This window comes from Solanum verrucosum, unplaced genomic scaffold (assembly GCF_900185275.1).
Source record: "Solanum verrucosum unplaced genomic scaffold, falcon-dt-bn FXZP01000163.1, whole genome shotgun sequence".
NCBI classification, from domain to species: domain Eukaryota; kingdom Viridiplantae; phylum Streptophyta; class Magnoliopsida; order Solanales; family Solanaceae; genus Solanum; species Solanum verrucosum.
This window is the reverse complement of record NW_026020379.1, coordinates 686,344-707,400: the sequence shown is the minus strand read 5'-3', so window position 1 is coordinate 707,400 and position 21,057 is coordinate 686,344. Positions and strand designations below refer to the sequence as shown.

Below are 21,057 nucleotides of genomic sequence, written 5' to 3'. Positions count from 1 at the left end.
GGGATAAAATAATTCCGGGATTATTATTTTTATTCGACGTACAAAGTAACCTTCATTGTTATTTTCCCGGTTCCATGGGGAGAGTTTATTCAACCCATTTCCTACTTTTTCACACTCTAGTGTGTATGAGATCCCATTCTCTTCTGCTATATAATATACTAACTAAAATTAGATTAGACAGGAGTTTGTAAGATTCCCATGTATAAAACCAGAAGTATCATATTGCCATCAGTAACTAGACATCACTTCATTTAATCAAATTAGCAGCATGAGCCAATTTTTTTCATCTTCTAAGATAAAGCAAAACAATTGCCTAGATAAAAAAATGAATCTTTACTATTATATTGATTCTGATAATGAAATTTTGATTACATGATGTTATGGTGTTGGGTTTTGATGATGATGAAGACATAAGCCAGATCCACCTTTAGTTTAACTGCACTTTTTTACTTTTCAATTAGTTGTAAATATTTTGTCACACTATTTTTTGTTTGCTTATATTTGTGTTTTGATTTTTAAATTCAAAAACAAAGACGTACCCCGCAAGGAAAAGATTTGCTACGAGGGATCCTTTTACCCAAACATTCTGCATTTCACTTTTAGAAATTTGTATCTTCTCAATATAAAACTAATGATAATTTAAAATGTTTTTTTTTATTTATATTGCAAAGTTATAGGATGGAATCTATTTTATTTAATTTAATTTTTTGTAACTGAGCTCTTTGGATAATTCTTAATTAGATAAAACTGAAATTAGGCTTTTTGGTAGAGGTGTTCAAAAGAAACCAGCAAACCACACCAAATCAATAAATCAAGAAACAATTTGACTAGTGGTTTTGTATTGAATTTTTCTGACATAATTAATTTGATTTAATATTAACTAAGGAGTAAAAAAAGTTTAATCGATATTAAATTTATATATAAATTATAGAAATATTTTGTTTAAAATATTTATTATAACTCGTAAGTTACTCTTAAACTTTTTCATAATTTATATTTCTTAAAACATTATTTCAAGTTTGAAATGACAAATCACATAAATGTCCTTTTTTAGGGTGATCTTCAATTTTTGTCCCTCAATGTGGTGGTCTATAATTTTTGTCCTTTAACATTTTAAGTTACAAGAAAATGACCAGAAATACCTCCAACGTCGGAAAAAAAAATTGCGAAGGCAAAAGTTCATATTTTCATATTTTTGGGGTTATGTATAGCTTGTCCTTAAATTTCACTTGAGAGTTACTGACTTACTCCTCACAAATTTATCGCTTAAAAACTCCTAGCTCCATTTGTTTGTTTTGTTTTTCATAAGAGCTTGATTTGGTTTGCATTGGGATTATTAGTGTAAAAAATCTTTTTATGTTGATTTTTGTACAATTTGCACGCACCTCTATTATTCTGCATCAAAGACCTTGAAGCTAAGTAAGGAGAGGATAAAGCGCTTTGAAGGACTCTATCTACGTAGTAATAGTAAGTAGTAGCAGGAAGGGCCGAGCGTTTACTTTTCAATAATCAATAAACTAGCGTAGGCTTCGATAGACTTGCAATAGCGATTCTTAGAGTTAATGTTACAACACATCAACCAGCCAACAAATACTCATTTGGTTGCCTCAAATAAAGATGAAAACACCTCTATATCCTTAATATTGTTTTCTTAATCCTGAACAGAAATTGCACATACATGTATATAACAAAGAACATCACAAGCTAGAGAATCACCTGCTCATTCATTTGCAGTAGCATCCTCAGATGGGGCATTATTTCCATCTAGAAGAGGGAGATAAAGACAGTAAGTCTTACAACGCTTCGTTGATGGATCATGAAAAATTAACAGTAAGTCGAATTTGACAGTTACACAACCTTCTCTAGCCCTTAAAACTTTGTTGTAAATCCTCGAATCATGTCCATACTTCTCGAAAGATTAAGTTAATTTCAAGGATCAAATTGAAGGGGGAGAACAGAAAGAAAAATACCTTCACCCAAGAATGGAGCACAAGGAGACTTGCGGTATCGGGATTGTTGCTGTGTTGGCTAAATTAAGAAAATTCAGAAGAAATGTCAGAATGATAACGCTCACAAAGCAAATGGTAAACACTTGTAGAATCAAACACGGTCTACATGGAGGTCATGTCGCTCCTCATCCATCATAAGTTGCAATGAATTACATTTTATACATCCAAAATTCAAAAACAAAATAAATATTGAACAGTTGTTAGAGCCTGACGCCAAATATAACATGTTAACAACCATGCTCTACATTGTCAAGGCCTCTCTAACATCAGGTATAGATATCTTCTATATACATACTAGCTTTATGTAGAAGATACACTTGTTTCTTATGAAAATCGAAACAAACAACAACATACTCAATGTAGTCCTACAAGCGGGGCTGGGGAACGTGGTGTTTACACTGCCTTACCCCTACCTTGTGAAGGGAGAAGTTGTGGAATTTGTTTACTAGCTTCAGAGGTATAAGTTGGACTGTTCCAGGGAGAACAGGACAGGCTCTAGAAAGCTGGAATATGGAGGGCAGTGGCAGCACAGACGAGTAGATGGAAAATTGTCCCAGCTGTTATTTGGTGGACCATATGGAAAGAAAGGAATTCTAGGAATTTTGATAACAAGAGCAGCCCTCTGCACAAGATTAAAAAGAACTGCATTATCACTTTTTGCTATTGGTGTAGTTCAGAGTATATAGATGACCCTGTGGCTATTGTAGACATTCTAGGGTCCTTATAAAGGTGAAAGGAGGATGTAGGGATAGTTCTCTTTTTTCTTCTTTCTTTTCTTTATCTTTTGTTTATGCCCGACACACGTGTGGAGGGAGGATATGCTGTAAATTTTTGGATACCAGCTTTGAGCTGATGATTGATATACAAATGTTACCTTTATCAAAAAAAAAAAAGTTGTTTCCGATAGACACTCCTCAAGTAAGCATAGTAAAATCAAGTATAAAAAGGGAAATACAACAGTGAGGCAGTCTAGTCTTGCTGAACGTAATGGAGAAGAGAACAATAACAACACATAAGACGATAACTAAAGTAAAGAAAACAACAAGTAATAATAAAATCGAAGAACAAGATAGTATGTGAGTAATAATAATAAATAATAATACTAATAAGGGAAACTAGACAACGCTTGACTACCTTTTAATATTCTACCATAATCCTCATATCTAGGGTCATGTCCTATCTAATCATCTTCGTCCAGTACTTCTTCGACCTACCTCTACCTCTACTCTCCTCATACCCACCATATCCAACTTCTCACACCTCCTTATTGAGGCATCTGTGCATCCCTTTTTCACATGCCAAACCTTTCCTTTCTTTTGTAGCGCTTTCTGAGTGAGGCAAACCCTCTTCACTACCGACCAAGTAAAGCATTTCACCTTGGTAGGATTTTGATATAATCCCATTGATACTGCTGCCTCCCATTAAGATTAAAAATTTCTCTTTTGTAAGCACTCTTGACAGAGTGTTTCAACCATCTTTCTCATGCTTCCAAATAATTCTATCTGAATATGTTGTAAAGCCACTGAACCCCTCAAGTTCCCCAGTAATGAAGCCGCATTTTCCACTTCTCAATCATTTAGAAAACTTCTGAAATGATAGATGCCACCCTTGAGGGGACCAGCATTCACCTACTCTAGCCTCTGGATTGTTGCAAATGTTGAACAAATCTGGAAAAGACTCTATAAAGGGAGAATGGTCTATCCCGTCTTCCTTTCAAAATTTAATCTTGTTACCATTTCCACCAACCTTTAGGTTAAGATTTGGCTCCATCATAGGCCACAAGGCCCTAATGGTTTTCCAAACACCTACTCCATAAAGATCAGTGACTGTCTCTGTACACCAAGAACTTGCCTCCCTAAGCTTTGCTTTAGTTACCTCCTTCCGTAAAGCTTGCTCCTCACCATTATATCTCTAAACTCCAAGCCACTTCATCAGTAGGCTTTTACCCTGTAATCTTGGGTTTCTGTTGCCCAATCCACCCTTCTTGCTAAGTGAAACAGTTTGCCACTTTACCAAGCAGTACCCCTTCCCTTCTTTGCATCTTTGCCATAGAAAATTTCTCCTCAATGAGTCCAATTTTTTTAACAACTTTGGATGATATACGGAACAGTGATATCACATAAGTAGGAAGAGAATCTAAAACAGAATTTATTAGATAAGTCTACCCCAAGGCCCCAAGTGATAAGTATTGTGTTTTCTACCTAGCTAGCTTTTTCTTTGTTTTCTCCACTATCCCATCCCAGATTCCTCTGCTTGGTGTTTGCTTCCCAATGGCATACCAAGATAAGTGGTTGGCATATTCCCCACTCTACAGCCTAGAATATTTGCCAATTTCTGAATCTGAGTTACCTCTTTGATAGGAAAGAGGCTGCTTTTATCCCAGTTGACCTGCAAACCTGTTGTTGCTTCAAATACCAGTAGCATCACTCTAATGTGACATATCTGCTCAAGCTTTGGCTCACAAAGATTAGTCTGTCATCTGCATACAACAAGTGACTGATCTCCATATCTTCCCATTCATGCCACCAATTTGAAACCCTCTAATCCACCTGTTGCTTACAACAATTCTCATCATGCTATCAAATCCTTCCATTGCCATAATGAAGAGAAAGGGAGACAAGGGGTCATCTTGTCTAAGTCTGATTGAAAGAAAACTGTAGGCTCTCCGTTAATGAGGATGTAGAACCTTATAGTCTTAACACAAAAACTAATCTAGTTCAACCATTTGTTCCCAAATCCCATAAATCTAAGGATGCTCACAAGGAATTCCCAGTTTACATGACCATAAGCTTTCTTTATGTCTAATTTACACATAAGACCAACCTCTTCCCCTTTCAGCCTAGAATCCACACATTCACTGGCTATGAGAATTGCATCCATAATTTGCTTCTCTTCAATAAATGCCATTTGATGCTTGTTTACAAGTTTGTTCAATACTTTTTTCAACCTTTCTGCCAATAGCTTTGCAATAATCTTATACACTCCACCAACCAAATTGATTGGTCTGAACTCTGAAGTCCTTCAGTTCCAAAGCCCCTATCTTCTTGGGAATCAATGCTATGAAAGTAGCATTGAAGCTTTTTTCAAAGACCTGATGTGAGTGAAAGTACTGAATAGTGTTTATGATATCTTACTTTACTAATTCTAGAAGGATAGAGAGAAGCTCATAGGATACCCATCTGGCCCAGGGGCCATCTCCTTAACATAAGAGTTTGATACACTCAACTCTCCTCTTCAAATGGTCTCGGCAACTAGATCTGTTCTTCATTTGAGATGATTGGACTATTATGCAATTGAAACTCAGATCTCCACATTTCAGGGTCCTTGTATGGATTCTGATAAAAATTCTGGATTGCCATCTTGATTTCACCAGGGTCAGTAATTGAATTCCTTTCAATTTCCAAGAGATCAATGTATTTAAGCTACTCACAAGTTAACTAAATAAGTTACCTATTTAGGGTGTGTTTGGATTGGCTTATTTTAAGTGACTTAAAGTTAAAAGCTAAAATCCATAATTATGAGCTGCAACAATTCTATGGCTATAGTTGGTATGCGTGTCTCCATGCTTCAACCATTGTACCGTAGATCTCTATTTCCAGGCTCTCTTTTCATTCTTTGCCACTTGCTCAAATTCCATAATTTAAGTGTGTTTTCTAGAGTAGTTCATCATTAGAGAGGTTTCTCTGTTCTTGAATTGCTTCCCAACTAGAGAATTGGTTTAGAATGTCCTCCTTTCTCTATTTCAAGTTCCCTTTGTTGTTCTTACTCCACTCGTTCAACTTTCCTTTTAGCATTTTTAGTTTATCAGCCAAAACATAGCCAGGCCTTCCCTTTACAGAGAATCATCTCCACTACCCAGTAGCACTCTCTTTGAATCCCTCAACTTCCATCTACTATGTTTCAAATTTACAATATGATTTTTTTCAGCTCCCAATTTCCACAAGTCTGCAAGATTGGGTTATGATCTGACCCGAGTTTTGGTAGTAAGATTTGCTTAATGTGTAGAAAGTTTTGCTCCCATTATTCACAATGAAGAAACCTTTCTATCATGGAAGTAATTCTGTGGTTGTCGCCTCTTCTCCAAGTAAAAGACCCTCCAAATAAAAGAGGGTCTAACAGTTCAAGCTCTTCAATGCAGGATGAAAATTCTGCCATTGCCCCATTACTCCTATAATAGTGTGTTCATTCTATGGGATACTTGATGACATTAAAGTCCCTACAGACAACCTCAGGCCCATTGAGAGAGCTTCTAACAGCAGTCAACTCATCCCATTACACTCTTCTTATCTCTCTGTTGTAATCAGCATATACTGTACAGAGGATTCAAGTAAGATCTTCATTAACCCTTGGAATTTGCTTGTAATACACTAGAGCCACTCTCCATCAATTCATAAGTCCACTCTTTTATACCAAAGAATCAAAATTCCCCCCTACTTCCCACTGCCTCCTTATGCATTTCCCTAACCCATTTATTACTCCAAATGCTTTGCAAGATACTATCTACCGGCCTTTCTATCTTAGTCTCCACTAAAACATAGACATATGCCCCCCATTGGTGAATTAGATTTCTGACAAGATCCCGTTTACACTCAATATTAAGCCCCTAACATTCCAAGAGATCATTTTTGCTTTCATTGCTGAAAGTGTTAGATTTCTCCCTCTGGACCAAGGTTTCCCATCCTTCAATTTCATATAAAAAATCAGGTTCCTAGCCTCTTCTGAAATTGCATAATTGTTGTCGTTGGTATTAGACTTAACCTGTTTCAACTCCTCTTTCTCTCTCCTTTGATCTAGTTTCATAAGCAAACTCTTTCTCACACCTCTTGAAACTGGCTCCAAATTGTTTACCTAGTTTGATCATATTTTATTGAGCCCATGAGTTTGCTTTTTAGGTATGTCTGCTATATCTAGGCTATCATCAATTTGTGAAGGTCTCGGCTCAGCATAGACCACAACGGGGCTGGTTCAGTCTACCTCCCAGTGCGACAACAATCAACTCCTGATTGTCATATCTTTCCCTTTTCCATATATACTCAAGTTTAACCTCCCCAATACAACAACGTTAGCCCTTTTTGTCTCTGCTGCAATAGTGACACCTCGAGAAGGACTATCATCCACCTCTTTTCTCCTGTAGGCCTCTGGCGCTTCAACCCATACTGAGAGTTTGCAGATGAGACCGCCGTCAGAGACTTCGATCAACGAAGGGATCTTTTCTTTGGGACCTCTAACCCTAATACAAGCCCATCTCAGATGATTTTTCAATTATGTTTCTTCTTTATTCTCCAACAAACCCCCACATACTTTCCCTATCATCTTCATAACCTCTTTGCTCCAAAGCTGAAGTGGAAGACCTAGAACTCTAACCCGAAACCAATCAAACCTTGTGTCTTCTGGGAGGGCTCCTTTGGTCAGCAACCACCAATCTAGCTTCAGTTTTACTCCCTGACTCCACCATTCTCCCATAAGAGTATGTTCTGCCGAATTCCTTGACTGGAACTCGAATAGGAATTGGGTCCCATTCATGTCGTAAACCTGAGTGTTTGGGATGCCCTTCCAAATTTGCTGAGCCCACCTCCTAACATACATCGAGTGGGTACTTCATCACCACCGCAGAATCTGCCAACCAGACACCTACTCACCTACTCGTTACTTTATTCACGTGTCTAAGTTGTGCAAAGCCACTGAATCAAGCTCATTTCGGAATTCCTCATCTCCATATTATGATCGCCCATATCTGAATCTGTCTGTATTATCTTCTTTTGAATTTTGTAAGGTTGCTCTTTCTTTCTGCCATTCTACTTGCTTCACATGTTTATTCGTTGTCAAAAAGAAATTTCACTGTCTGTTCAGTTATATTTTTTATTTTCACTTATCATTTTCTCAAAATTATGTGTCTCCTCTCAATGGCTCTCCTTGAGTTGGTCTTTGACTTCAGGAGTCTGATTTACAGTTTTAGGCAACATTTCAGCCATTAACAAATTTGCTGTCTTTATCAGCTATTGTTTGTACCAGACTAACTGCATCTAAACCTGATATAGTAAAACTGATTGTATTCACGAGGGAATAGAGACCCGCCTCATCCATTTTTTAAGGATATGGAGAACTCGGAGTCTATACTAGTTCAAACTTACGTACTTGAATTATGTATTCCAATGTCTTGATTCAAGAACTTTACAAGGCATGAAGAAATTTGGACCTAAAATTCCTCTAGCATAATCTATTGCTTCTACAAACGTATTAAAATCATTTAAAAGAGGTTTTTCCTCTCGTCTTTTTTTTTTTTATCAAGTAAGGTTTTCATTGATAATAACAAGGTCACTTGGCTGTATACAAAAGATATACCAAAAAAGAGAGACCTACAGAATATGATTCTCTCCAAAAGACACCCAATCCTCTATATGCATCAAAAGAAAATAAGGGATCGGAGACTACTCCTCAATTGAGCAGAGTTCATCTCCACTCGTTCAAAAGCTCTCATATTTCTCCCTGTCCAAATGACCCACATAAGAGCTAGAGGAGCAACATTCCATGCCTTGTGTATTTTTCTCCTAGCTCCATTCTTTCAACTGAACATCAACTCCTTCACAGATTTAGGAATTATCCAAGTGACGCCAGACCATGTAAATATATCCTCTCATAACCTCGTGACTAATTTGCAAAGTAACAAAATATGATACATATCCTCACCAGTCTCCTTACATAGGAAACACAACCTTTCGATTCCTAAGGTTATCTGCCGTCAAAATCACCCCTCTAGTAGCTAACCACGTGAAGAAGCACATCTTCCTCAGCACCTTTGGTATCCATACCGCACAATATGGAAAAATAACCTCCACGTACACCAGAAGCTTCTCATAGAAGGACTTGACAGAAAACACTTAAGTCATTCCCCAACTCCTACTCAAAGCATCAGGTCTGTCAACTGACTCACATTGCTTTTGGAGTAAATTTAGCAATCTCTGAAGCTTGGTCACCTTCCAGTCCTAGAAATTCCTCATAAACCTCAAATCCCAAAAAGTTTCATCCCCTTGCGTCCCGCTAACTTATTGACAGATAATTCCCTTTAGCATGAAACCCTATACAATACTGGGTATTCATCCTTAAGCCTCAAGCTTCTGCACCACTTTTGCCCCCCAAATTTTATCTGTCTTTAATAGATTCTACTGCTTCTATCCGTGTTCTAAAGGTAACATTTGTTTTGCCATGCATTACTATCTAAAACTAAAACTTTTTTTCTTTACTTTTTGCAGTAAAATACTCACATACTATGCGTTCATGCATGCTATAGCAAATTTTTTATCTCAATGATTTTTACAATAGGAAATTCAAAGATTACCCTTCGGGGTGGCCCACTGGTTTGGGCTTGGGACTTCCTTTCTGGAGGTCTCAAGTTCAAAACTCATTGCCAGCGAAAGCAAGGTGTTTACCTTCTGGGTCGAGCTCGTTGCACCGGGCTTGCCTAGTTTGGGTTACCTCTCCTATGTGGTTTGCGAGCTATTGCATAGGAGCGGTAAAACCCCCTATGCGCACCCAAGGGGTAGCGGCTGCGGGTTTCCCTTGTCATCAAAAAAATAAAAAAAAATAAAAATCAAAGATTGTCTTTCTCCTGTGGCTGCAATTGGGCACTATGAATCTTGGACAAGAAGCGTATCATAACGTGAGGATACAGGTAGGTAATGGAGACAACACCTTATTTTGGCTAGACAAATGGAATGGCAGCAGGACTTTAAAAGAAGAGTTCCAAATGATATTTGAATTTGCTACTAGTATTTAATCCAAATTCCTCAGTAAATCAGGTAAGGGAAAACAATTACTGGAACATTAACTTCAGGAGACAATGTCATTACTTCATCGTTTGACGAAGCGATGCCATGTAGCATTGACCAACCCCCCAAAAAAAAAACCCTACCAAACAATGTACTTTAAGGGCTCAAATTTGCAGCAGAATGGCTAAAGAATGGTTAACAAAAGCAACTCTATGCGAAAAGAGGTGTAATGGAATTGACGTAATACCTGCAACTTTGGCTGAAGTGCCTCAAGTGGCCCTTTAGGCTTCTCTACGCCTTGCTGTGATCATTAACCATATTAAGGGTTAGGTGATAACCATAATATAAGCATCGACTGTAACAAAATTGTGAGACTATAAAGTGGACCAGTACCTTTCCAAGAACCCAATCAGCAGAATCAAAATAAGCACGCTCGTGATCCTGACAGCAAATACGGGTTACTTCAAACAGAGAGAACTTGACCAAACACTGTGGACATTCAAAGCACAGGCAATGTAGCATGGTAATGCCACTTGGTCCACTACCTTAGAGATTAGAAGTGGTTTCTTTGGCATGATTCCTCCATATTTATTTTTAACAACTTCCTCCTGTAATAACAAAATGGTAAATATATATCCAAAGCTCTGTATTACAATTTAAATATAAAACGATAAGCAAAAATCTTAATGTGAACGCAACTTCCTGTTTGGAAGATGGCATTGAATTTTCTGCTCCTTCTATTTGGTCTTTGACATCCCCCATCACTTACAAACTTCTAATGACCTAGTTTACAGCTGCAATTGCCAGGTAAACAACAACATACCCAGTGAAATCCCACAAAGTGGGGTCTAGAAAGGATAGAGTGTACACACACCTTACCCCTACCTCGTGGAGGTAGAGAGGTCGTTTCTGAAATACCCTCGGCTCAAGTGAAGCAAAACAAATTAGTAATGAAAAGGAAAAACAACAGTGAACAAAACATGGCAACTAATGGAACTCATATAGGGAAAATGTAAAATGAAAGAAAGGCATTAAAAATAAGCTAGATACAGTTGATTGAATAATTCCAATTCCTCTATTCGCCAAAAGCAACCCTTGAAATAACCAAGCATTCAAAATAGAGTGAAGTTGCATCCCAGCAGCCACATAACAGAAAAAGAACAAAGAAAAACCTTAACATTGATTTAGAATTGTAACTACTTAAGCTAATCAACAAGGGTATCATCATCTGCGTCTGGAGATTGAGAAGAGCATCATTTTGCTTCATGTATCTTGTTTTCCCCCGTATCGTTACCAAACTGATAACCATAGTTGTCCAACAGATTATTGAACCTTCTCAAAACTTCAGCAGCTTCAGCCTTAGCTACCACAGCTTCCTTGACCCTAATCTCTGCATTATACCTGGCCATAACGGCAGCATTGTGGATCGACTCAGAAGCAATGGTAGCAGCGGCAACCAACTGTTTAGCCAAATGGGGGTTAATTTCAATGGCATTATTAGCATGATTGGGAGTAACACAGAAGAAAGTGAAATTAGGGTTAGAACAAGGAGGGCACAAGTAATCATCGGAGACGGAAGCAACATCAGGGACGCAAGAGAGGTGTGAGATAGAGGGGCATTTTTTGCATAGGAGACGGAGGTGAGGGGGAGGAGGGTTGTGGAGGAAGACATCGAAGCAGGTGGGACAGAAAGAACCAGGGTGGGAGTCCAGTACGCAGGCGGTGCAAAGATGGTGTTGGAGACCTCTGTAGAGGAGAAGGTGGAGGATGGAGGGGCGATTGGTCAAACATACCGCGCATCGGCGGCCAGAAACACCGTCAGATGGCAGTTCTTCCACCGACTGCGACATCAGAACAAACAATGTTCTCTATCCTAGGGCCTGTCGTAAACTCACATTTATTTATACATACTGATAATAGGAAAGTTGTTGAGATTTTAAGTATCCAACCCCCTCCTTTGCTCTCTTGTATTCTCTGCATGCATTTATGACTGTTTGAAATAGATACATATTTCCCTTTTTACTTGGAAATTCTGAAATATCACACAAATTTGGTACTTTTATCTCACCAGCCAATTCTCTTTTCTCTCTCAAGCTTGTCCCCTATTGTAGATTCTATCAATAAAAGTATATTCACTAAGAGGTGTTTGGTAGAGTGCATTAGAGAAAAATAATGCATGCATTAGCATCATGTATTATTAGTACCTTGTTTGGTATACTTTTTCAACCTATATATAACTAATGCAAGCATTAGTTATACACTCTATTTGGTATTAAGGTATGTATAACTAATACACTCTTTAGCATAAATAAAGACACAATTGTCCCTCAAAACATTTTCCACATCCTCTCCACCATTTTTTTTTATAATCGAGAAATCCGTTTGTGAACAGCCTTTGGACCAATCACAACCTTCTAAACTCGGTGGATAATGGGCCCGCCCCTCTACCCTTCTCCACTTAAATACCGGGCTTCGCTTTTACATGGTGTGGGGCTTGAACCTGCGATGTAAGCCACAAATCCTCCTCCTTTTGCCACTCGAGCTTTTGTGAGGGATACTTTTTAGAAATTATGCAATACATATTATTTTTAATACACCAAACCAAACACTGCATAAGAAATAATCTCATCATAACTAATGCAAGCATAACTATACAAGCATTACTAATACACCATATTCAACATTATTCTTATACACCCTATCAAACGATACCTAAAGGAACAAATTATTTAGTACCCGTTGTTCCCTTTTATGTGACACTCTCTTTTTCACATCTTCTTTTTAGCATGTTTCCAGAATAATGACACTTTTTTTATATTTAGAAACAACTTAACTTTGAACTTCTTGAAAGGAAATACATAGAGTAAGACGCCTCTTAAAAATCTCATTGATTTTCCAGGAACGATTTACCCCAGAAATGATTCATGAATTCAATACTATGAAAATCCAAGTGTGCTTTTTTTTTTTCTTTTGATATGTGAAATTCCCAGATGTTTGTTTTTTCTGGAAAATTGTTCTGTTCACGTGATATTAGAAGTTGAGAAAATACAGAAAGACGATTTCCCAATGCATTGCTCAAATTACAAAACAACCCAAGATCTTAATTCATAACCACAAGAAAAGTAAATAACTCAACTGCTCATGCTTCAACTACAATATTCCCAACCAAAGAATCAGTGGAAGGTTAAAGTATGTAATTGAAGATTTTCATCTTTGTATTTGTAACTAGATTCAGTAACCATGTTACACTAATGTAGTGTGACCATATTACTTCTGCAAGTTAGGAATTTTGTGGATACAATATTTATCTGATAAATCACTTACTAAGAACTGGGTTATTACATACACAACAGAAGCAAGGCTGACAAACCTTTCAAGGGTAGCAAAATCTTCACTGGTTTCTTCGTAAGCCTAACCTTTATTCTGTATTTCAGGCCTAAGGCATCTATGGATATAATAAAACAGAAATGCATCCAATGGAGCAATGCTAGTCAACCAAAACTTCTGCATCTTTCACCCCTCCCTATTTTACTTCATTTACCAAAAATTACAACATTGGTCCAACTATTTGGAATTAAGACCTAGTTGAGTGATTTATTGATACAAAAGGTAAAATGCATAGAGTACAAACATATGCAAACTCAAGGAGCATCAGATCCACATGGAACCAAAAAAATAAAATACAAAATTAGTCACAAAAGAGCAAAAAAAAGTTATCATAAAATGCACAAAGGGCATCACTTTGGGAGTTCTCCGCATCGGTTTTGCTCAAAGCTGCAGTGCAAGTCAGAGTAAACAAACATAGCACTTCCTCGACAAATGTCCACATGCACAAACATAGAACTTGATATGCATGTAAGTGTTTGCCAGTTTGTTTACCCAGTTTACCTAATGAGCACTCTAATCAACCTCCCTCTCTCTCTACGAGATAGGGATAAGGTCTGCCTACACTCTACCCTCCCCCGACCCCACTTTTAGGATTACATTGGGTATGTTGTAGTATCTAATGGTTAGATTTCCAATTAATTTGTTCCCTTGGTTTTGCCACAAGATTTTATTGCATTTTAAATAGATGTTAGTCTAAAAGTCTAAATAAAGTTACTATTTTGATGAAATCTGAAGTTTTTCTTTGATATATTAGTGAGTTTCATGATATACTTTTCACAATACAGAACTCAAAAGAAATTGAAAAAAGTGGGTGAAAAGTTACCCTTCTAGAAAGTGGACATAATGAGAGTCCAAGATAGGAAGTAGCATAAGTTAATTTAGGTTATAGGAAGTAATAATCTCAGAGGACAAAACATTACTCCATATTAGTTATTATAAGTATCATTAATGAAGTTCTACTACATCCTAGTATTGCTTGACAAACCTGGATTTAAAGAAACAGGTTTTAATTGATTTCAACTGTTAGATTTGAAATGTTAAGATAACATTGACAATTTGGAAGATAACATGAAACTTACAACTTAACAGTAGTTGTAAATAGCCCCAGAGTTATAGAACAAAGGATTATCTCGGACCTAGACCGAGTTATTGATGGTGATTTTCTAAAAGCTTACCAAATGGTATTAAAACTTTTGTGCCCTATCTAAGCACGGAGTTGGGCCACATAGTCTAAACGGAAGTATGGGCTGCTTGGTCTTTAGAATGGAGCAGACTGCATAAGGCTGGTTTCACAGAACAACGAATAGCTTCCACTCAATGCAGTGGAAGGATAACGGGCTGCCTAATTAATCCACCACTTTTATACACTTGTGGGATCACACTGGGTATGTTGTTGTTGTTGTTGTGGCCTACCGCCTACGCTTACCATATGGTGTTTAAACTCTTGTGGCCTTATTTCCTTTTCTAAATTTTCTTTAGGTAATTTTGATAGAAATGTTCAGAATATTGAGTGGGTAACCAATCAGCACAAAATCACCAGAACTCACAAGACATTATCACATGGAAAGCAGAAACAATTACCAATCAAAAGTAGAAGCAAAAGAAGTACAACATTAAGAAGTTGAGTCTTTTTCTACTAAATAAGCAGATACAACATACTGCACACCCAATTCACAATTCATATTCTATCATATGAAAATCATTGGGAAACAGTATTTTAGGGCTTTCTTCTGGAATCTGGAGAGGGTAACATATGGCTGGGATTTTTCTTTAAATACTAAACATCAGTCAGTCCGGTGCACTAAGGTTCGAGAAATACCGCACTACAAGGCTTTATTATACACAAACTTACCCGCAGAGACTGTTTTCAGAACCGGTGATCTCATGGTCATGTACCACAACTTTATCAATTACGCGCCAAGACAAAGTAAAATGGTGAGAGAAAACTGAAAAGGGAGTGAGGGACTTACCCAAACAAAGGAAGCAGAAGAATCGCCAGAGAAGTTGCTCTACTCTGAATCAACGGAGAAGAAGTTTAACAAAAAATGGAATGTTCGAATGAGATGGAACAAATAAACAAAATATATTTCAAGTCTTTACTTCAATCAAATCATATTTCAACTGTTCTTGGATGGGATTTTAGAAAAGGAGTCATGGGTCGGATTTATATATTAAAAAAAATACAAATATAAAATTTGAATTAAATTATTGCCTTTTAAAAAAAAACACTCATAAGTATATCTGTAACGCTGCCCGCTCTTAGGTGGAGTCACCTTGGTTTTACAATGGTATATTGGTGGTAATTGTGTGACAATGATTACAATTTGATTGACGATAAATATGATTGATAATAATGATTGATAACAATTGTTTGATGATAATCGATAAAGAAACTTTCAATTGAATAATATCTTTAACAATTTATTATATAAAAAAAATTAGAATGATTTTTCTTTATCCACATAGATTCATTAATTAGGTGACCTATACCTTGCCTTATTGTTTTTCCTATTCTATCAAAGAACATCTTGATTTGAAAAAAAAAATGTTTATTCAACCATCAAAAATGAAGATTTAACAAAAACGAAGAGCATATTATTAAAGCTTAGGAGTAATGCACGCTCATAGGATATGAAGATGGAGAAAACACCCTAGTAAAACTACAATCAAGCATTAAATCATCATTGTGCAATCATAAAAAAAATTCAATTAGTGTAACGATATATTTGATGATGACACCATTACCTTATTTTCTCATTTCCTTTCCTTGTCATTTAGAGTTCTTCAAATTGCTGATGGGTCACAATATGTAACAACAAAAAACGATACAACCTAGTAAACAATGCATTCATCAAAACAATACAAAACAATACAATTCAATACAAAACAATGCAACACGATACATTTGTACAACAATATGCTACAACCCTCCAAAACAAGCTGTTTATAGAAACAATTTGCCAAGTACTTTTACAAAATAAATTTGTTACGCCGAAGCACCTATTGCAACTACCAAAATTGTAGGACGAATGTTAACTCTCTAAAGCCTTAACCTTAATAACAAACCTCAGCACACACTAACAACAAAGCTGATGCATTAAACCAACCCAGAAAAAAAAGGACATGTATACAAGATATTCAGTTTAAATACAGCATATGAACACATTAACATGGATTTTTCGGCCTGGGGCTTTTGTATACACTCAACAGTCAACACAGATGATCCGTGGATGAATGTCTTCTGCAGCTTCTGTACAAGGATATGAATTGCCTTACAGCCTCACACCACCTAATAATTATGTAACCACTCTTCAGCTGCAGCACTAGGTGTCTCCCTTTGCCTGCTGCCCACTAAGATGAGGCACTACTTTAATGACCATAAAGGTCCTTTTTCCAATAGTTAGAATCCAGTCAAGAAGTCCATTTCACTATGACTGAAAGTTAGAAGCCTAGAAAAACCTCCTCCGCAGATTCCTAGTGGTTGCCTGATATGAACGCATAAGTAGTCCCACCCCAATTCCAACACCAACACACATCCCGAGGCCTATCCCAACACCAACCCTCACTCCTGCGTTGAACCAGGTGAGCTGACCATCTTCACCAGGGTACATGTCGTCTGAATAGAATCCATATCCAGCTTTCTGCTCCACCTCATAATCATCCATATCCTCTGTGGTCTGCTAAAACATGCAGTAATTGTAAGCAAACTAATTGTCATATCTTAAAACAGGTAAACTAAACTGTCATTTGATCAGCACCAAAAACTACTTTTTCATGAGGACATAATTATCGATCATTAAACTATGTCGACATCAATTAGTCAATAAGAAATTGTCATTTGATCAGCAGTCAAAAACTGCTTTTTCATGAGGACATAATTATCGATCATTAAACTATGTCGACATCAATTAGTCAATAAGAAATTAAGGGTACTTAAAACTTAATCGTGAAGGAAGAGACAACCATAAGAAAAAATAACATGAGATGGAATGAGAAGAAAGAGAAACACAGAAGCTCAATTAGAGACTCAGGCAGAGATGAGAATGGAAAAGAAATAGAGCGCGCAAGAGAGAGATGGAAATGAAAAAATCTCTCTCAAATCTAAAGCAGCGTAAAATTTTTAAGTTATAATGTGTTCAGCTTTTAGGATAAGGGACAGATTACTGTCTGCTTATCAAAGGCTCCACTGACAAGCATTTTAGAAGAACATAAGAGGGTCTAGGACAAAACCGTATCCACTTCACAAAATGCTTTTGTAAAGGGAAGACAAACACTAAACGCAGTGTTGATGGCTAATGAAGCATTTGATTCTAGAGAAAAGTAAGGAGTTATGTCATTTTGTGCAAGTTGGACCACAAAAAGGCATATGACATGTAAACTAGGAGTTCCCGGACATCATAATAATGAAGATGGGATGTGGAGTTAGATGGATCAAACATTGTTTTTCTACTGATAGGTACTTAGTCCTTGTGAGGGCAACTTGTGCAGTTTTTTCAGAAGTTCGACAGGGCATAAGCAAGGAGATCCCTTATCTCCCATTTTGTTCATTCTAGTTATAGAGGTATTGAGCATGTAGGTACTTGCCGGGTTCCTCTGGTGCGGTGGTGGAAATAGTGTCATCAAGGTTTCACATCTATTGTTTGCGGATGACACATTGGCTCTTTATGATGCTGACAGGATCCAATTGGAACACCTGCGATATGTGCTAACATGGTTTTAGGTAGTGTAAAGCTTAAAGATCAACCTTAGAAAATATGGGATCATACCAATTGAAGAGGTGGAGGATATAAAGGTTTTAGCACTGTGTCAATTGTAGAATTAGATCTCTTCCCACCACTTATCGTGGCTTGCCACTAGGTGCTTCAAACAAATATCAAATTTGGAGCTCTTCCCACCACTTATCGTGGCTTGCCACTAGGTGCTTCAAACAAATATCAAATTTGGAGCTCTTCCCACCACTTAGCTTGGCTTGCCACTAGGTACTTCAAACAAAGATCGAACAAGTTGGAATATGGTACTACAAAGGGTTGAGAAAAAGCTTGCAGGATATCAAAAAAGATACTTGTCCAAAGCGGGGAAAAAGTTTGTATTAAGAGCATGGTATAGAGTATCCCTACTACATGAAAAGACTTCAAAGAAACTTCCTATGGGTTCATCAAACGAGACAAAGAAGTTTCACTTGGTAAGGTGGTAGATTTTCACGACTCGTACTGCTAGGGTGGACATGAGGTTTAAGATCTAAGGGCGTTCAACGAAGCTTTATTGGGTAAATGGTTAGGGAGATTTGGATCCGAAGAACAAGCTTTTTGATAGGAGGGGATAGTGGAATAAATACAGAATCGCTAAAGGGGGATGAAGAACAAAAGTATCACTTTGCCTTATGGATGCGGTTTGTGGAGCAGTACGTAACTGATGGAAAGAATATAGTGCAAATATGTCTTTCAAGGTTTGGGATGGGATGGGATGGAAGGAGGGTTAGTTTTGGGAGCCACAAGTGGTGTATATAAGCATTACTTTCCCAAACATATTCAGAATTTCATGACCAAAGGAGATGACAATCCAATGGGTTAAAGTTAAAACTTTACAAATTGGAGAAGCTTTTTTGGGATTTGAGATTCAGGAAGAATTTTTAGGATTGGGAGGTGGTAGAACTCCAAAGTCCAATTAAGTTACTATATAAACAATGTATAACTCAGGATAATCACGTCGTATGAAGGTGGGGATGAGGAATAATGGGCTGTTCTGTGTTAATCTTACTATAGAAATTTGTTTTCTTAACCAAAGAATAGCTAATTTCTCTCTATGCTATTACCATCATCTTCCCATTTCAAAAAAACTTGATCCTGGCCGAGTGAAGAGACATGTACTTCTCAAACAAGTATTGTTTGAGCATCTCAAATTCTTGAGTAGTGCTTCACTATTCCATCATTTGTTGTGACACTACACCAAGAAATGTTAAATCCATGTAAAAGTGTCTATATGAGTCGAACGAGTCATCCATGGCATATATCAAACAAGCCACGTGTCCATGTATCTCTGTTCACACAAAAATACAAGTAACCTAAGAAAGATCTTTTAATGCTTTGTAAGCAATCTTCATGATTGTGTCTTCTCACATAATGTTTCCATTTTAAGTGCTTATGCAATAAGCATTTCTTAAGGTATTTGACCCCTTACTGCATCACTTTTTGGTCTTAGAGCAGGTGAAACTGAAAGATGTGAGACTGGTCACTTGTACGAAAAAATGCTATCAGATGCTTAACAACATAGACTTGCTCAAACTTGTGGAGGAGGTAGCAGTCAGTGGTGTCGTTTGAAGAAACATAAAGTTAATGCAACAGCTTCTTTCTTTTTTGTCTATGTCAAAAGCGTTGTTCCAAATTAAGTTTGACATTATGGGTGTAAAGCACAAGAGATCCATGTTTTTGCACATTGAGCACACAAGGTCAAGCCAAGCCTTGTCAATTCATATGTACCTTAAGCTGTTGTTCCCTACTAAAGGTTTTGTATAGCTCTACTTTATCTTCATATCAGAAGTGCTACATTACTAAATTTTAGTTTTCTTGATAAGAGCTACATCACTAGATTTTAGTCACCCGGGTAAAACACAACAACAACTTAAGACAGAATTATTCCACATTAGTGAAATTACTTGCTACTCCATCTAATGGTGAACATTCCCACAGCAATAGCATTACTAACTTCATCTAAATAGAGTTATGTTATCCCTCTTTTCTTTCTGATCACGGAAAAGGTGGATAAAAGGTATAATTGCATTACCAATGGTTTTATTTGTCGTCCGAATCCATTCGAGCTTCCCTGCTCCTTCGCAACCTCCTCATCCTCTGGAATTGCATCCAACATGCCCTGTCTAGGCAACTTCCTTCTCGGGCTGACCTGAATTGTCTTTGATAGAATCACAGGGACACCTGAACAACAACCCGCTATGTATACCTCAATTGATGGCGAAGAAACCCCAAATTTAGGCTGAAAAAAAACTGATCCATCATTCCCAAATGATGCTGTTGTGTAACAATCCATGCTCCATCCACTCCTCGAATCAGTCTCTAAAACATTACCACTAGCCCACGTTGTCTCTACTCTCTCCAACGACCCACAAAGTATTAGTTCCTTTTCATTCTCATGTACCTCAAATTCCACCGGCCCTGAAACCCTAACGCTATCCGTGCTCACATAAGTTACCTCCGACGATTCCTTATCAACCCGATCACGTCGGAGGGTTATGATGGCTGTATCAGTAGCCGGAATACGCGAACTGTTGATCTCTAACGTTACTCCCATCTCACGGCGGAGGTGGCGGAGTACAAGGTGGTCCGGTACGGTATCAACCGCGCATGGCGTTATACGTACGTAAAACAATCGGATTTCCAAGCAACCTCCGGTGAAATTCGAGTTTTTGTAGATTGCCATTGACATATCCTGACCTTGATTACCCATTAATCCCAATTTTTTTCTTCAATCTACAAAAACTGAAGGAAATTGATCATTGATTAACAAGGAGAATTGAACAAAATTTAAGCTTAAGGATCGATAAAAATCACAATTTCGAATTTAGAGGTGAGAAATAGTGTAGATGTTTTGTTATGTGTAAACATGGCGAGAGAAAGGATCAAAACCTACCATTATTTTACGAGGGGTCAACGGAAAAGCTTAAGAGCTAAGGAGATGTTTGTCCGTTTAAGTTAGGTAATGACATAAATAATTTTTCTAAGCTTTTGAACCGTCTTTTTAATAATTGACTGCTATAAGAATAAAAAAATAAAAATTAGCAGGTTTTATGAACATTTCAACATAAATTAAATGATTTGACATTATCACATATCTCAAGATTTTTAAATATAAAATGAATGATTAAAAATATCTTAACATCTAAT

The 21,057-nt window shown here is 37.2% G+C and overlaps 3 protein-coding genes across 4 annotated transcripts; all 3 read right to left on the bottom strand.

Moving 5' to 3' along the window:
- Positions 1-1,566: 1,566 nt before the first annotated feature.
- On the bottom strand, positions 1,567-10,537 carry LOC125839007 (uncharacterized). The gene is made up of 6 exons (XM_049518005.1): positions 10,475-10,537; positions 10,321-10,383; positions 10,169-10,216; positions 10,023-10,076; positions 1,971-2,028; positions 1,567-1,764 (listed from the first exon to the last, which is right to left on the bottom strand). Exons 1-6 carry the CDS (start codon positions 10,535-10,537, stop codon positions 1,721-1,723), a joined length of 330 nt encoding a protein of 109 aa, XP_049373962.1. The 3' UTR covers positions 1,567-1,720.
- Positions 10,538-11,028: 491 nt separating this feature from the next.
- On the bottom strand, positions 11,029-11,625 carry LOC125838943 (uncharacterized). The gene has a single exon (XM_049517944.1). It carries the CDS (start codon positions 11,623-11,625, stop codon positions 11,029-11,031), a length of 597 nt encoding a protein of 198 aa, XP_049373901.1.
- A 4,457-nt stretch (positions 11,626-16,082) lies between these two features.
- LOC125838937 (uncharacterized protein At1g01500-like) lies at positions 16,083-20,748 on the bottom strand. Of its 2 annotated transcripts, none has more exons than XM_049517937.1 (2): positions 19,943-20,748; positions 16,083-16,842 (listed from the first exon to the last, which is right to left on the bottom strand). In XM_049517937.1, the coding sequence occupies exons 1-2, from the start codon at positions 20,618-20,620 to the stop codon at positions 16,612-16,614; spliced, it is 909 nt and encodes a 302-aa protein (XP_049373894.1). In that variant the 5' UTR covers positions 20,621-20,748; the 3' UTR covers positions 16,083-16,611. The 2 variants fall into 2 exon arrangements, with proteins under 2 accessions (XP_049373894.1, XP_049373895.1); XM_049517938.1 differs by having other exon boundaries at positions 16,083-16,839.
- Between the last annotated feature and the right edge of the window lie 309 nt (positions 20,749-21,057).

Coding starts and splice junctions, on each gene's coding strand:
- LOC125839007 (XM_049518005.1), bottom strand. CDS start 10,537: ATGGGGGATGTCAAAGACCAAATAGAAGGAGCAGAAAATTCAATGCCA. Junction 10,217..10,320: donor AACCACTTCTAATCTCTAAG/GTAGTGGACCAA, acceptor ATTTGCTGTCAG/GATCACGAGCGTGCTTATTT. Junction 10,077..10,168: donor CTGATTGGGTTCTTGGAAAG/GTACTGGTCCAC, acceptor TAATGATCACAG/CAAGGCGTAGAGAAGCCTAA.
- LOC125838943 (XM_049517944.1), bottom strand. CDS start 11,625: ATGTCGCAGTCGGTGGAAGAACTGCCATCTGACGGTGTTTCTGGCCGC.
- LOC125838937 (XM_049517937.1), bottom strand. CDS start 20,620: ATGGGTAATCAAGGTCAGGATATGTCAATGGCAATCTACAAAAACTCG. Junction 16,843..19,942: donor GACGACAAATAAAACCATTG/GTAATGCAATTA, acceptor TGCATGTTTTAG/CAGACCACAGAGGATATGGA.